This window comes from Scleropages formosus, chromosome 12 (genome assembly GCF_900964775.1).
Source record: "Scleropages formosus chromosome 12, fSclFor1.1, whole genome shotgun sequence".
Taxonomy (NCBI): domain Eukaryota; kingdom Metazoa; phylum Chordata; class Actinopteri; order Osteoglossiformes; family Osteoglossidae; genus Scleropages; species Scleropages formosus.
The window spans coordinates 15877606-15892302 of NC_041817.1; the positions used below are offsets into that span (position 1 = coordinate 15877606).

At 42.3% G+C, this 14697-nt stretch overlaps 1 protein-coding gene across 2 annotated transcripts in view; it reads left to right on the top strand.

Moving 5' to 3' along the window:
- The first annotated feature begins 5775 nt into the window (after positions 1-5775).
- metap1d (methionyl aminopeptidase type 1D (mitochondrial)) overlaps positions 5776-14697 on the top strand; it is a 32269-nt gene continuing 23347 nt past the window's right edge. For both annotated transcript variants that reach the window (XM_029256679.1, XM_018729615.2), the window contains exon 1: positions 5776-5846. In XM_029256679.1, the coding sequence (XP_029112512.1) occupies positions 5807-5846 (40 nt within the window). In that variant the 5' untranslated portion in view covers positions 5776-5806. The remainder of the gene's footprint in view (positions 5847-14697) is intronic.

Sequence of the window (14697 nt, forward strand, 5' to 3'; positions counted from 1 at the left end):
GCCATAGCAGGTGTACGAACTAGAACCCCTCCCTGCAGCATACTGACACTGAAAACTGGGCAGCAAAATGGGGTTTGGAAGTGGTAGTGAAATGGACGTTGTGTTGGAGTGTGTCTGTAATTGACCCGTTAGTGTTTTTTATGTGCAGATTTCAGATATACAATGAGGATGGAAGGGTTGTGGCATGGTGGGGGAGTGGCTCTCCTTGCAACTGCTGGCTACATGACAGTTTCTAATTGCTATGTCTATCTAGACAAAACCCTGCTGTGTGTAAGGTAATTGTTAAGGGAGCTCTTGCCCACCCTTTGGTAAAGGAAAAAAGAAAATTACACATTTTGCTTCTCATTCCTCTCTGTTAAATTACTGGCTCACACGTCCTAACTCACTTGCCACAATTTAAAGTCAAAGTGATCAAAATAATGTTGAAAATTAGTAAATAATGGACAAGTAACTAAATTATGCCACAGGACATGATATCTTGTGGTTAACTTTTGTTATTTCTTCTATGATCATAATAATAAATCTACTATTATGTTAATTCTACGTAATATAAACATGTACTGTATTTAAACTATAATTCTGTGTAAAGAATACTGTCTAAAGTTTGTTTTAAAAAAGTTTATCTATTTAAAATAGCACACATATTGATGCACAGACCTTGTCATTTCACTTTTTTATTTTTCATTTCTAGATACTTCAGTATATGTATGCTGGAATAAATCATGGACATAGACGTAGAAATCAGAAGCCAAAGAAATAGGAAAGAAGAAAGAACAGAGGGGTAATTTTACTTACTTCTGTCTTCCTTTCAGTTTTGTTTTCGTTTTTACTTTATTAGCAACATTGTTTGGTGCCTTAAAATAAAGCAGGCAGAGCCAGGAGGCTGTTTGAGGGGTCAGGAAGGCAGTCCTTTCATGCCCTTATGTTTCCGTCTCACCCCACTGTGGAGACCCTGTTCCCTCATTCAAGTGAAGGGGTCATAGGGCTCAGCTGCTAGGGCGGTCCACTTACTCCACTGCACTTCCCTGCTAGTCCAGACCATCACAGGTGTGTGTGTGTGTGTGTGTGTGTGTGTGTGTGTGTGTGTGTGTGTGTGTGTGTGCGCGTGTGTGTATTTACCTTTGAATAGCTGAGTAGCTCTCTAACTACTCAGACACTAGTCCATAACCTATTCTATACACCATGGACTTGCTATAAATGCTATTGATGGACCCATAAGCAATACATTTCAATGGTTTACCACATCCCAAAGATTATACCTTCATCCAAATGGTTTCTCCATTTAAAATTTAGCTGCTTTGCTGTGGTTTTTGAGAAAAGGGGGGCACGGGGATGAGATTATTGCTCTGAGTGGAGGCTGCTTGCCCTGGAATGAAACACTTTTCCCCGTGTTAAAAAAACCTCATTCACCACTCTGACTTCCCAGAGACAGAACCCAAATGAAGGCCGGATGTATGCAAATTACTCGCAGTATGAGCAGAAATGTGTTCACCACATGCTACCACAATCATATTCCAGCAACGGCATAATTACTTTCCTGTTTCAGGGCCGAGGCGAGTGGAGCATGGATTACCTATTATTGAAACTGAAACTCTGGCTGGGGTTTAGAATGGGTAGTTTACAGAGTTACTTGGAAATTTCTTCATGTACATTTACAATGCACTTTTTCAATTTCATGTTTCAGATCACTCCAGTGTCTTAATTTTTTCTGCAGGCATACGTTCAAAATGATACATTGCATACATCCATAACGCTTCTTTCTGTCTTTCTTTTTTGTCTTTCTTATATGGTAGATCCTCTTTGACCGATATGAAGCTGCCTTGGGCATGGTCTTTTGACTTGTGATGCCCTGCCTTTGCAGTCAAACCAGCTGGGCTAGCCATTTGAGGTGGACCTGCCCCAAGGGCCCATATGAAGTTAAAAATAAACATGTTAAATGACCTCACATCCCTTCAAACTCAGCTTCAGAAAGGCACTGATTAACATGTGACTTCAAGGAACCCCAAGTATTGATTTGCACTTGAGCTAGAGTCAGAATTGGACCACATTCAGTAAAAATGAAGTAGAGTTCCCAGGATCCTTTTTCACAGAAGTTCTACAGAACTATGGCTGTCAGGATTCATCTCTGAACTTACGATACTTCTGTTTCAGAATTTTGCTTAAAATGAAATCAAAACAGTGGCAAAGCAGTGGAAAAATCCCTGAAACCCAAAATCTCATAGTATTTTTATATATCATATTATACAATTCTTTGTAAAGCAGTAACACCACGTACATCAAAGTGGACACATTTGCTTGCCTGATAGTTATTAAATTTTACGTATGGAAACTGAACCTAATAAGTACAATTTTAATACAGTTTCTTTTGTTTTGCACCTCTAAGACTGACTAATTTTTAGATTTTAGTCAATACTGATGGCTATATATTTTATTAAAAGGGGTAATCCATTAGGACAAATGTAACTAAACAGGGACTGGGTGCTCCCTGCTTGCATTCACTTAGACGAGGTCCTTTATGAGTTTTCTTTTCTACTTAGCCCCCAATTATGCCCCAGGCTTCTAGTGTGCTTCTTGTTTGTGGGTGATTACCACAGCCGGATGCCTGTGGCATGGAGAGCCATAATGGGTGCACTTTCTCTCTAGAACATTCTGCAATGCTGTATGAACCTTGCACCAGTGATGCTGTTGTCAGTCAGAACTAAAAATTTAAGCCAGAACAGAAGGAATTTTCAGCAAATCTGACTGGAGCTTTCAAAGTCATTGGTGCAAGTGGTTTCAACCCTCTTAAGTCTACGTGTTACATTTGTGCAGAAAGTGTCACAGACTTTATCAGTTGACATACTTACAAAACAAGGAGAGATAAAAATTACAAAGCTTTAATATAAAAGGTACAAACTATAATTAAAATTTATTTAATTAATAAAGCAACATGCACAGATTTTGAAAATCAGCCTTAACCTTTGTCTTTGTCAGGGTCATGGCAGTGCAGAGCTTATCCTAGAGTCACTGAGTGCTGAGCTAGGAAGGATATGGCTTGCAGGAGAACGTAGTACATTGCAGGTTAGCCAGACACACTATGGGCAATTTAGAATTACCATTTAAGTTAAACTGCATGCCTTTAGACTGTGTGAAGAAACCTATACAGACATATGGAGAACATACAAACTTCACACAGACCGAGCAGGATTTGAACCCATGTGCAAAACACCCAGGCACTATCTACTTTATTACAATGTCTCCTCCTTTATTCAGTTAGATATTCTAATGAAGTAATGTAGTTAAAAACATTTGAACAAGGGTAAAGCAGCAAGGTCCATCTTCAAAATAAAACTCCAAGTACAATTTCTTCACCACCATGCCACCAGGTATATGAGCTGCCTAAAAAGTAATACAGCTACATGCACATTTCCTGCATATTTTCTTCTGTGAAACATATTTTCCACTCTTTTCATTGAGTATCAATGTCATTTTTTGAATTAAATAACTTACATTATAATGTCACATACAATGTTAATGGTAATATTTTGCCACAGACCATGAAATGCAAAACATCATATTGGATATCTGAGTCCTTGGCTTGACAGACATAAGCATTATTTGAAACTGTGGCAAGTATGCCATGTACATTACACCCAATGCATAGTGACATTTATGTGATGGAAAGTAAATGCAACTGTGCACCATTTGCAAAGGCCAACAGGAAAATTCATATTCACATTGAAAAAAATGTTCTGGATTTTCTCTTCACAGCTTGTTTGTAAAGTGATGTGCAGTTACAGTCAGAATACAATTTGGCCATCCTGCTAAAATTAAGGTAATAATGCAACATAGCTAATGAGATATGACTCGTGACCTCTGGCCCGCTGTCTTTTTGCCTCCTATGAGAGGACCCTGTGCAATGCATGATAAAGCTGGTTAACCTTCACCATGACAACAAGTAACCCACTAATGTGGCATGTTTAGACTGTGTTTCTCGTACAACTCTTTCTTTCTCGTGGATGCAACAGACGTGTCAGTACTAGTTTCCCTGGTGTGGGCCCAATTAGAAGTGTTGCATCTGTAGCACCACCCTGGGTTAGAAATGACGGGAAGGTCAGTGATTTTGCTACAGGCACACATGCTTGTGAAAAAGCAGGCCTCATTGTTGCATATACAATGTGCTGCTCATGGCTTCGACAAAGGAGCACGCCTTCCCCCTGTGGTTCCACCACATTTGGCTGCTGGTGGTTATATATGTGATTTGCATTCCTTTCAGCAGAGTCGTTTGCCGAAAGTTATGCTGCCAACACAACAACACGCATTGCAGTGTTCGCATTGACGCAAACAGTGAGGGGGATGGATCTCTTTCGTCATGGAACATTTTGTCTAAGGACTACTACCGTGTCTCAGAGTTTAATTGGCCTATCCATGCATGCCAACAATGTCTGAACAATTACATTTACATTTGTTACCATTGTGCTGTGTAGCTGACACTTGCATCTAATTTAACTCTACCCAGGTACTTTTTACTTTGAATTTCAGGTCTCATACCTTGCTCAAGGGTATTTTGCACAGAGTACATTTCTTATTTAAACCCCATTCTGAGAATGGAACCTGAAAATGTAACACTGCGATCCACATCTTCAACCACTCTTCCACCTATTGCCTTTAGTAGCATGGTTCTAAATTCAATAACTTGTAAGGTTAGCTCAAGAGAAATGCTTAAGTGGTTGAATGCATTATGGTTATTATGACTGTTTTCCAAGTATTATGTATTTTATTAACTTACTTAGACATGAAAAATACGATTATGGCTGGACTTATTTCACTGGTTTTATTTTATAACACTAATAAGACTTTGAAACATCAGTTTGTCAACACTGAATATGAAGAAGTAAATGAAAACACTGCCTTTTGCAGTAGTGCTTCCGTTGACAACCACTGCATTTCCTCCCAGATGCCACCCATTAGGGTTTTATTCCCTGACAGCGGAATAACGACGACTGTGGAAAAAAAAAAATGGTGGAATTTCTGGGGAGAGCAGGAAGAGGAGATCTGGAGACCAGATGTATGACTTCTCCTTGGGGGGACTGGATGTAGTAGTTAGAAGGTAGAGCTCACCACTCCCTGCATGTGAGAATCAGATAAGACATTTCTCCTCTTTCTCCTTGTTCCAACCCATTTGTGTGCTCACGTCTGTCTCCTCAAGGCAAGCATTTGTTGCGTGTGTCTGTGCCCCCTCTCAGCCTGCGCGTGCGTGTCTGCGTGCGCGCGTATGCCCTGGATCCTGCGGTCAGACTCTGCCATACGTGTAAAGCAGAGGATCTTGGTCCAAGGCCAAGGCCTTTCGACACTCTTCTAGTGGCTCAGTTACAACATGGCTCACCTTCCTTTCTCTAACCGCTGCCAGCGAAAAGATAATGTAATCCAGTCACTGAATCCGTGAGGCAGCGTAAAGAACATGTGTGTGCTTTGAGACATTGTTTTCTTTGTGCTTTGAGACTTTACTGCAGGAGCCTGTTTCTTCTCAGTTTTTCTGGATGAAATGTTTAAAAATCCCTTTTCTCTAACAAGGCATTATCTTCCGAAATCCAATTGATGGCTCTGACACGGTGAATGTATCGTTTAATCTCCTCATGTTTTTGGTGTACTTTAGTTAAAGTATTGTTTTCTATTTAACATTTGCTTTGTTCCAGTCCTGTCAAGTACACGTTTCGTTCGCAGCTTATCGGTGCAACGCTAGCGTTCGCGCCTAAAAGCCGATGGTTGCAGCGGATCAAGAAACCGCGAGAACGGTTGTGTCACGTGGTCCTCTGATGTAAACAACATGGCGTCGCCCTGTGCTACGCGTTGTACCGCTCGAGCAGGTACTGTGCTTTTGGCATTTTTTACGTTGTATTTAAATTACGATGCGTTTGCTAGATTTGCACTGTCGCTGACGTATATATGAAACGTGAGCGGCTTATTCTGTCAGTGTATTTCGTGTCCTCTGCCTGACACACGCACCACGTCGCAGCCGGATTTAGCTAGTACTCGAGTCGAGACTCCGGTCCGGTCACTCACTGGAACTCTCTGGAAGAAGTATCTGATGTCCGTGTGTTGCGAAAATACATAACTCTTCAGCGAGAGTGTAACTTTCGAGCGCATCCACTAGCACTGCTGTTATAAACGCTTTGCAAGTCGTATTTTTGCTCTTTTTTTTTTTATGCAGAGTTTTACACTCTCCGGTCCGAATCCCGCCTTCAGCCTGACTGAGGTGCCTCAGGTGGTGGATAAATTAGGCAGCTATGACGTAATGAGTCCTTTACTAGGACTGGCCTCGAATTAACAAATAAAAAAATGAATAATAATTATAAGTAGTAATGTAATCCGTTGTGTCAAAGTTATTTTCCTCGGGGATGTGTACGTACTTGGTCATTATTGTTTTTTTGTTCTCTGTGGGTTACCCAGACCGGTGTGAAGTTATAAATAATATAATATAAAATAATAATATTTTACAAAGCATCTCGGGTATTGTATTTGGGCCTTTTTGGAAAACCTTAATTCACAAATAGTTCTAAGGCTACAGAGAGAGACAGTAGATAGAATGGCTTTGGGTTTTGTCAGGTTTCATGCAGAGTAACAGGGTGTATGATGATGGTAAAAACTATGCCAGAGGCTCCCAGCTATGTGATGCCCCATATATGATGCTCTCTCTCAGATAAGTGGCTCCTTATTAGAGACCATGTCTCCTGATCAGACACTTTATACCCACAGATACTATACAAGACCCATACAGGAACGCAAAATATCCTGCAGTTTGACACATATCAACTTGAAATTGAAAGTTATATAAAAACACATCTTATTTTTTTGCATTTCTGTTATTGACTAGAGACAGCTGGTAACATATTGGTTAGAGATACCACTTTTCGACCCAAAGGTCGCAGCTTCGATTCCCACCTCTGGCTGTAGTACCCTTGAACAAAGTATTTACCCTAAATTGCTCCAGTCAAAATTACCCAGTTGTATAAATGGATAAATAATTGTAAGTACCTTAACATTACAAGTAGCTTTGGAGAAAAGCGTCAGCTAAATGAACTAACGTGAATAACCTTTTTGCTTATAAATTTTGTTTTTTCCAGAAAGTAATGTAGTGGTGCATGTCTTTTATAGCACAGTACTGTATGCACTTTGCTGCTCTGCCTCCTTCTAATACTGTTTTCCATTCACTGTGCTACGACTAACATACAGAGCATTCAGAAAATTTTCCCAAAATTCAGTAACTGTTAAATTATTACTAATACTGTGCAACTATTTAAAACAGTATAAATAAAAACAAAGATTGAAAGTCACTGAATACAGTAAACTTTCTTTATCTAATAATCTATGATAAATGTGATGTATAGTTGACACCTTCTTAAGCTGACATCCCATTGTCCACCTCTACAGAGAATCAAGTTGCTCTTTGCTTGTGGTGTCTTGCATTTAGCACAAAGTGCAGATTTATACAGTAGAATCCTACTTTCCTCTTTGTTCATCCCAAGTACCTTTAAAAGTTGACAGAATCAAAGCCCCTCTGACAGTAAGATGAAAAACTGCACAGGTGTGCATGCGTTATAGCTGTTTGTCACATTTATAACAGATGAACAATGTTTTACCCATTATTTGTTGTGGGTAAAAGAGTCCTGCTTTATGTTGTTTGCAGCACCTTTTCCATTAAGTTCATTAGCAGTCTATTAAGGAGCCATCTCTTCTTCTAACTGACAATTCAGGGTGGAGTCTGGCCCTATCTAGGGTTCATGTTGGGCCCTCTCTTGCTCAGTGCTCAGTTTGTGTAAGTTTCCTCTGTGTACTTTGACTTCTTCCCACAATCAAAATACATGGTGGGCTTCTAGGTGGCCTCATGACTCTGAATCTCACTGACTGTTTTTGCTTTGCCACTGACTCATGTATTTATGTGTGAGTGTACTGTAAAGGCCTGCTGCATTACCTAGGGTGTATCCTGCATTCCATCCTATGCCAAGGACATGCTGTGGATCATCTTTAGGGCAGACACTCTTTATCATGTTTAGGGTAGGATGCAGTAACTCTCTAGCTATTGTACCTGTCATAGCGCAAAATCCGCTGTCGTGTTGAGTCAGTCCAGCCGAGGATCCGTTTTTGTGGGCTCCCCCTTGTGGCTCTTGTGGCCCCTCTTGTTGCCACGGTGTTGAGTGGTGCTGTGGGCTAATGAGCCATGTGAAGCCTCCCCATTTACAAGCTCTCTGGCTCTGCAGAGCCCCATCAGAGTGCTCATTTCAACAGTCATCTCTCCGACTGCTGTTATACATCTCTTTAAAAGGGGTCTTGGGGTTAATTTTTAATATTCCCTCCTCTCTGCATGTGGAAAAAGTTCAGCATTGCTACTCTCAGCCAGTTTTGGTGTGGATTAATCAGGTCTGTGACTGTTGCTCTCACAATCATTCAGTAATCCAACGGTATCTGTGACACTCAAATCTGTAATCCCAAACACATTCCTGTCAATTTGCTGAAGGAGGTGAAGGAAAAGAATCTCCATCCCGAGCGTTTCTGCAATTCACTGGTGTGTAGCACATGACCGTACACTTTGGATCAGTCCTACTTTGCTGGTTACAGAGTCATCTACTTTTCTCTTTCGCTTTGGGTGTGCAGCAGGACAGCACTGAACATGAAAAATGACAAATGCAAATGGCAGGAACGTTGTGTGTCTGCTGCTGTTTTAATCGTATTTTAACCGCATGTTGTAGGTGGTCTGCTGCAGAGCTTATCCAGCAGGAAAGCTGCTGTCTCACAGCACCTGGGTGGTACAAGAGAATGTGGGTTCAATCCCTGCTCAGTCTGTGTGGAGTTTGCATGTTCTCTCCGTGTCTGTGTGGGTTTCCTCCGGGTGCTCCGGTTTCCTCCCACAGTCCAAAGACATGCTGCTCAGGTTCCCTATAGTGTGTGAGTGTCACGGAGTGAGTCAGTTTCACTGATGCATGGATGAGTAACCCCTTGTAAGTAGTGTATCTAGCAGTGTGGTCACCTTGGTGAATAAGGTGTGGGCTAGTAACACTACATAGTATCTGTTGTATGTCACTTTGGACAAAAGCGTCTGCTAAGTGAATAAATGTAAATGTTGAACACTCATGACTGCACCACGTGATGATCAGAACACAAAAAACAGAGGGGATGCACACCAATGCCAAATTGCGTTTCTATGTGAGGAGCTCCCTGATGTCCAGCGCTAGTACTTTTCAAGGGCTTGCTGTAGTCCAGATTCTGGGTGTCCCATCTTCTACATGTGCTCTACTGAAGGAATAGTGGGGTGCACAGTTGTGCAATATTTTAACACATAAGGAATAAATTCAATACTGCGATACAAAGTTATGCAATGAAACCAAAAGAGTAAAGCAATTACTGTAGAACAGTAAAAATAAGCAGTGTCGCATTAGAAATATTGCACACATAGGTACACTGGGTGAATTTTAGATGTATTTTGAGCAGTTGGAGGAACAAAGTCTAGACTGTGACAGAGTTTGTACAGGTGATGGCCTTAGGAAAGAAGCTGTTTCTCAGATGTGTTTCTCAGATGGGTTTGGTTGTTCTCATGTACATCTGTACCTCCTCTCAGGTGGAAAGGGTTGAAAGAAACTGGTGAGGATGAGCTGGGTCTGTAATGCTGTTGGTTGCTTTGTGCAAGCAGCAGCTGAGGTGAATGACCCCTATGGCTGGTAGTTAGCTGAATGCCAGTGCTGAGCTGTCTTGGCAACACATTGCAGGACAGTGCATTCTGTACTGGACCAGTTATCATACCATGCTGTGATGCAATAGATCATGATCCTCTCAGCTGCAGAGCAGTAGAAGTTAGACTGTAGCCTGAGAGACAACTTGGCCCTCATTAGCTTCTTCGGGAAGAATAGATACTGCTCTGCTTTTCTTACTACTGCCGAGGTGTTGAGGAACCGTCAGAGCTTCTCTGTGAAGCAAACCACCAGTGTTAGAAGTATTAGAATGAAATACTTCCAGGATGGGGGGGCGCAGTGGGTTGGGCCGCAGTCCTGCTCTCCGGTGGGTCTGGGGTTCGAGTCCCGCTTGGGGTGCCTTGTGGTGGACTGGTGTCCCATCCTGGGTGTGTCCCCCTCCCCCTCCGGCCTTACGCCCTGTGTTACCGGGTAGGCTCCGGTTCCCCGTGACCCCGTATGGGACAGGCGGTTTTGAAAATGTGTGTGTGTGTGTACTTCCAGGATTTCCGTCATAGCTTGTGGTTGGAGGCCTGAGATCAGACTGGGGTTCTATGAGAGATAAGAACAGAAGATTTTTTTTCAACTTGTCGAGATTGCGGATCTTGCAGTATGCCCATCGGAAGTGCGCGTCCTCCAGAAGAAAAGGAAGCAGTAGTGTCTGTGTTTGTATGGGTATTGAACATAAACTCTAAAATGATGTCTCAACCATCTACTGTTCTTTGCTGCTGTACCAATAGTCCTTGACATAGTCCTGGCTGTCCTGGATTTACAACAGCCGTCCCATTAGCCTTATTAGATAACTTTAAAGTCTAATGACGACCGCTCCAACTGTTCGATAAGGTTGGCTGGGTGCGCAGCTGCAAGACATCTGTATTTCTTATTGACTCACTTGGCATGTCTATCAGCTATTGCATGTGTAACAAAACATTGTTTTATTCACATAACATTTCGTTTGTGATTCCATCCAAGTTACTTTTTGTTACAATGGCTAGCAAGTGAAAACACGAGTATTCCGGTGGTGCAGAAAAGAAAAACTGAAAGAAAAATGATTTACAAGTGAAAGTGAAAATAATAGTGCAGCGTGCTTATATGTTTAAAACTGTACTGTATGTTATTATTCTGTATTAGTATTATTTTAACAGGAATAATGTGTGAAATTAGTAAAAAAAAAAAAAAAAAAACTAAGACCTATTGTACAATGTAACAGATTTTGTTAATATATCCTTATGCTTTATATAATACATTTTACATTTATTTATTTAGCAGATGCTTTTCTCCAAAGCGACTTCTAATGAACTCTATCTAATGTTATCAGCCCACACACCTTATTGACCAAGGAGACTTACACTGCTAGATACACTACTTATGGGTCACTCATCCGTACATGAGTGGAACACACTCTCTCTGTCACTCACACACTATGGGTGAACCTGAACAGCATGTCTTTGGAGTGTGGGAGGAAACCAGAGCACCCAGAGGAAACCCGCACAGACACGGGAGAATATGTAAACTCCACACAGACTGAGCGGGGATCGAACCCACATCCTGTCACACCAGCCAGGCGCTGTGACCTGTGCTGCCCCAGTACAATATAAGGGAATTAATGACTTACAACAAAGTTGACATATGAGTTGATTACTACCTGTAGTCATACCTCAGTCAAGGTGATTTACAGGGATAGGTTAATGCAAAGCAAAAAGTGCTGGCAAGGTTACAAGATTATAATCAGCTGATGTCAGTGTAGGGTGATACTGTGTCATGAGTGACACCCAATCAACCTAACACAGGCCTAAACAATCATTTAACAATTTAATACATAAGTTTCATGTAGATTTTTCCCAGCAAAGTGACACAGCACATCCAGTTAAAACAAAGTGAAAAAAAGTACAGGAAATTCAAAATGAAAATGAAGGTAGTTGTAAATGAATTACACAGAGTATCGTGGTTTCTGAACTGAAATATTCTTTGCAACACTAATTTAGTGGGGGTAGAAATTCCTTCATGTCATAATCTAGACTTTAACTTTACTGTTTGTTAGTAATGGAAGCATGCCCTGATCGTCCATGAACTCTTTTTTCTTCTGTGCCATAACTTGGGGGTGGGACATGCAGAGAACCATGGGAAAGTGAACACAATGTGTCTGCATCCTGGATGTCACTTGCAGTATTTTTGGAGAGGAATGTTCCCTCAGTCTGGATCCTGAGATGTGCCAAAAGCCCCTTGAGCACTTTCTTGCTTTGCTTGAGCTTAGTCAGTTCGCAGGAATGCTTGGCGTGCTGTGAAGGGCTGAAGCTTACCAGACACTGCGTGCCGATCAAGGTTGAGAACTCCCTCAGCGCCAGGCGTGTGAGAAACCATACAAGAGCCAGGGCCAGACCTAGAGGATCTGGCAGAGACAGCACCTGAAGGGTTGATGTTCCAAACAGTATTAGGTGTTTCTTCTCATTTGGCAGAAGAGCTGTCAGTTTGGCTGGGATACGGGTATTACCTCAGGAGATGTGTTCTGCTTGCTGCGTAATGCTTTAAGTGCAGTTTGTACAAATGCTCTAATGTTCATTTAGTTGCCGGGCTCTCGTAAAGCTCCTAAAGCTTTCTCACAGCGGCGTCCTCATATGTCTGTTCTATGTATGTCACAGTGAAGATGTGTGGGAATGGCTTGTGAGCACTTTTTGCCTTGTATGAACCTTGTTAGTCACCTTACACAAAGGCATCAGCTGAATAAATAATGAAGGATGGATTTTTACAGTGTCTGTGTGATAGCTGAAAGTGTTGAATCTTTTTTTGATTCCTCAAACATTGGGCTGGTTCATGCATGGCAGAGGTTTGTGGTTAAAGGCCAAAATGAAACCACCGTTTCAAGAAGATAACCTGATTTGTGTAAGGAGAGCTACACAGATGAGTCTTTGTGTGCAACAGCTAAGATCATCGTGGACCCAAATGCTACTTCCACTGCAGGCACAGGCAGAAGGTCTTTTTTTACTGGGTTCTTTGCTCTTCTGATGACTGCTCATCTGTGCAGCTTTAGTTCACGTCCCAGGGGTGCTGGAGTTCTCTCAAGCAGGTCAACCCCTGGTTTTAAAGAAGCTCCAAACTCATCTTCTCTGTTAATGTGGCACTGCAACCTGGAGCACTAGACCAAACCTGAGCCCTCAGGGTAGCCGGCGACAACAAGGCACACGCTGGAGCTGGATGGCAGGTGAAAGACACACACTGCAGGTATTGTGTGTCCCATTGTTTTCAGATTGCAGCTTTTCTTTTTCCGTCAGTGAGGAGAGGACCACACATTTGAATGGCCATATGACACGTCCTGGTAGACCAAGAGATGTTGTACACATTGTAGAGCCCAAATCTTGTGATATAAAATTAAGTTATATTAACAACGCTGTTGAAAGGGTAGTGAACTTATGTGAGGTCTAGTGTGACTGATGCTGGAGAAACCCAACTGAGTGCATGCTGCTCGCCAAAAAGTTGACACAGAAACTGAAAAGGCAGCAGAAAATTTGAGAACCTGTTGTGCGTTTGTAGAGTATTTTATTGAGCAAAACAACAAGATGGCCTGTAACTGGAACACAGTGATTTCATACATGGATTTCACTTTGACATGGATTGATGAAACGTGCTACGTTGATGGTAATTAATGTACAAAATGTGTGTACGTAAATGAAAATGTTATTCTTCAGTGCAGCTCATTTATTAATTAAGGAGGAGAAGGACGAGGTACACCGATGCGTTCCCTGGGTTCAGGTCTGATTGGCGGTGGGGGCCACTGGACACGGAATGACGCAGGAGGTGAAAGGAGACCCCTCAGCACCCCCACTCCATGCGTTCTTGCACCCTGTTGCGTGCAGCGGCAGGCTGTGGTCCAGGTTCCAGCACAGCAACAGGGTTAGGTCATGCCCCGCGCCGACCTGGGCTCTGCGTGGTAAATGTTGTTATTATTATTACCCAGTGAACCCCTCCCCCACGGAAGGGTTCAGCAGGATCTGGAGCAGCTCTGAAGCTGGGCAGCAGCTGTGCATGTGAGTGGCGGGCGAAATCCCTGCTCTGCCCCCCCGGCTTCCCGCACCCCAAGGGAAATCTGCTTTCACGGCCACAGAGCGGGGGCACTCTGCACCGTGTTTACACACTCGCAATGTGTCCACGCAGGGCAACACATCAAAGCAGTGTTCCCCACAGCCTGCAACAGCTTCTTTCCCGCTTGTCACACTCATTTCTTTGCTCCCCAGACTTTTGTTTGTCGAGGAATGAGTTCGACACACATCTGCAGTTCAACAGGACGACCACCTCAACACTGCGAGCGGGGAGAGTGTTTTCTTTGGTGTCATCTTGTGTTCCGACAATAGCCATAATAAAGACCATGACGCTAACATTACTATCAAAGAAATGAACATTATCAAGATTGCTAACACCAGGTGTAACACTTAGGATTGCAAGAGAATTTACACAAATGTTGGCGTAAACAGTGACTAATGTCAACATTAGTCCTGTCACTATAATGATAAATATTGTGAGGGTATAACTTATCATAATTAGCTGATGTTTTTGTGCAGCACATCACACTAAACTACTTACGTTTATTTGTTTAGCTGACACTTTACTCCAAAGCAACTTAGAATGTTAAGCTACCTACAACTGTTTACCCATTTATACGGCTGGATAATTTTACTGGAGCAATTTAGGATAAGTTCCTTGCTTACCAGAGGTGGAGATGGATTCGAACCTGCCACCCCTGAATCAGAAAGCAGCAGCTCTATCCATGAACTGTTATTGTACCAGCTAACCCTTTACTACCCTGTTTATTATGTACCCCACCACACAGCACAGCAATGTAAGACACAATTACACACTGTGGACAGTTTACAGTCACCATTTTTCATAAAATGTATCTTTGGACTGGGAAGGATCCAGAGGACCCGAAGGAAACACGCAAAATAACCACTGGGAGAACATGCAAAGTCCACACGGACTGAGCCATCTTCAGACCCACATTCAA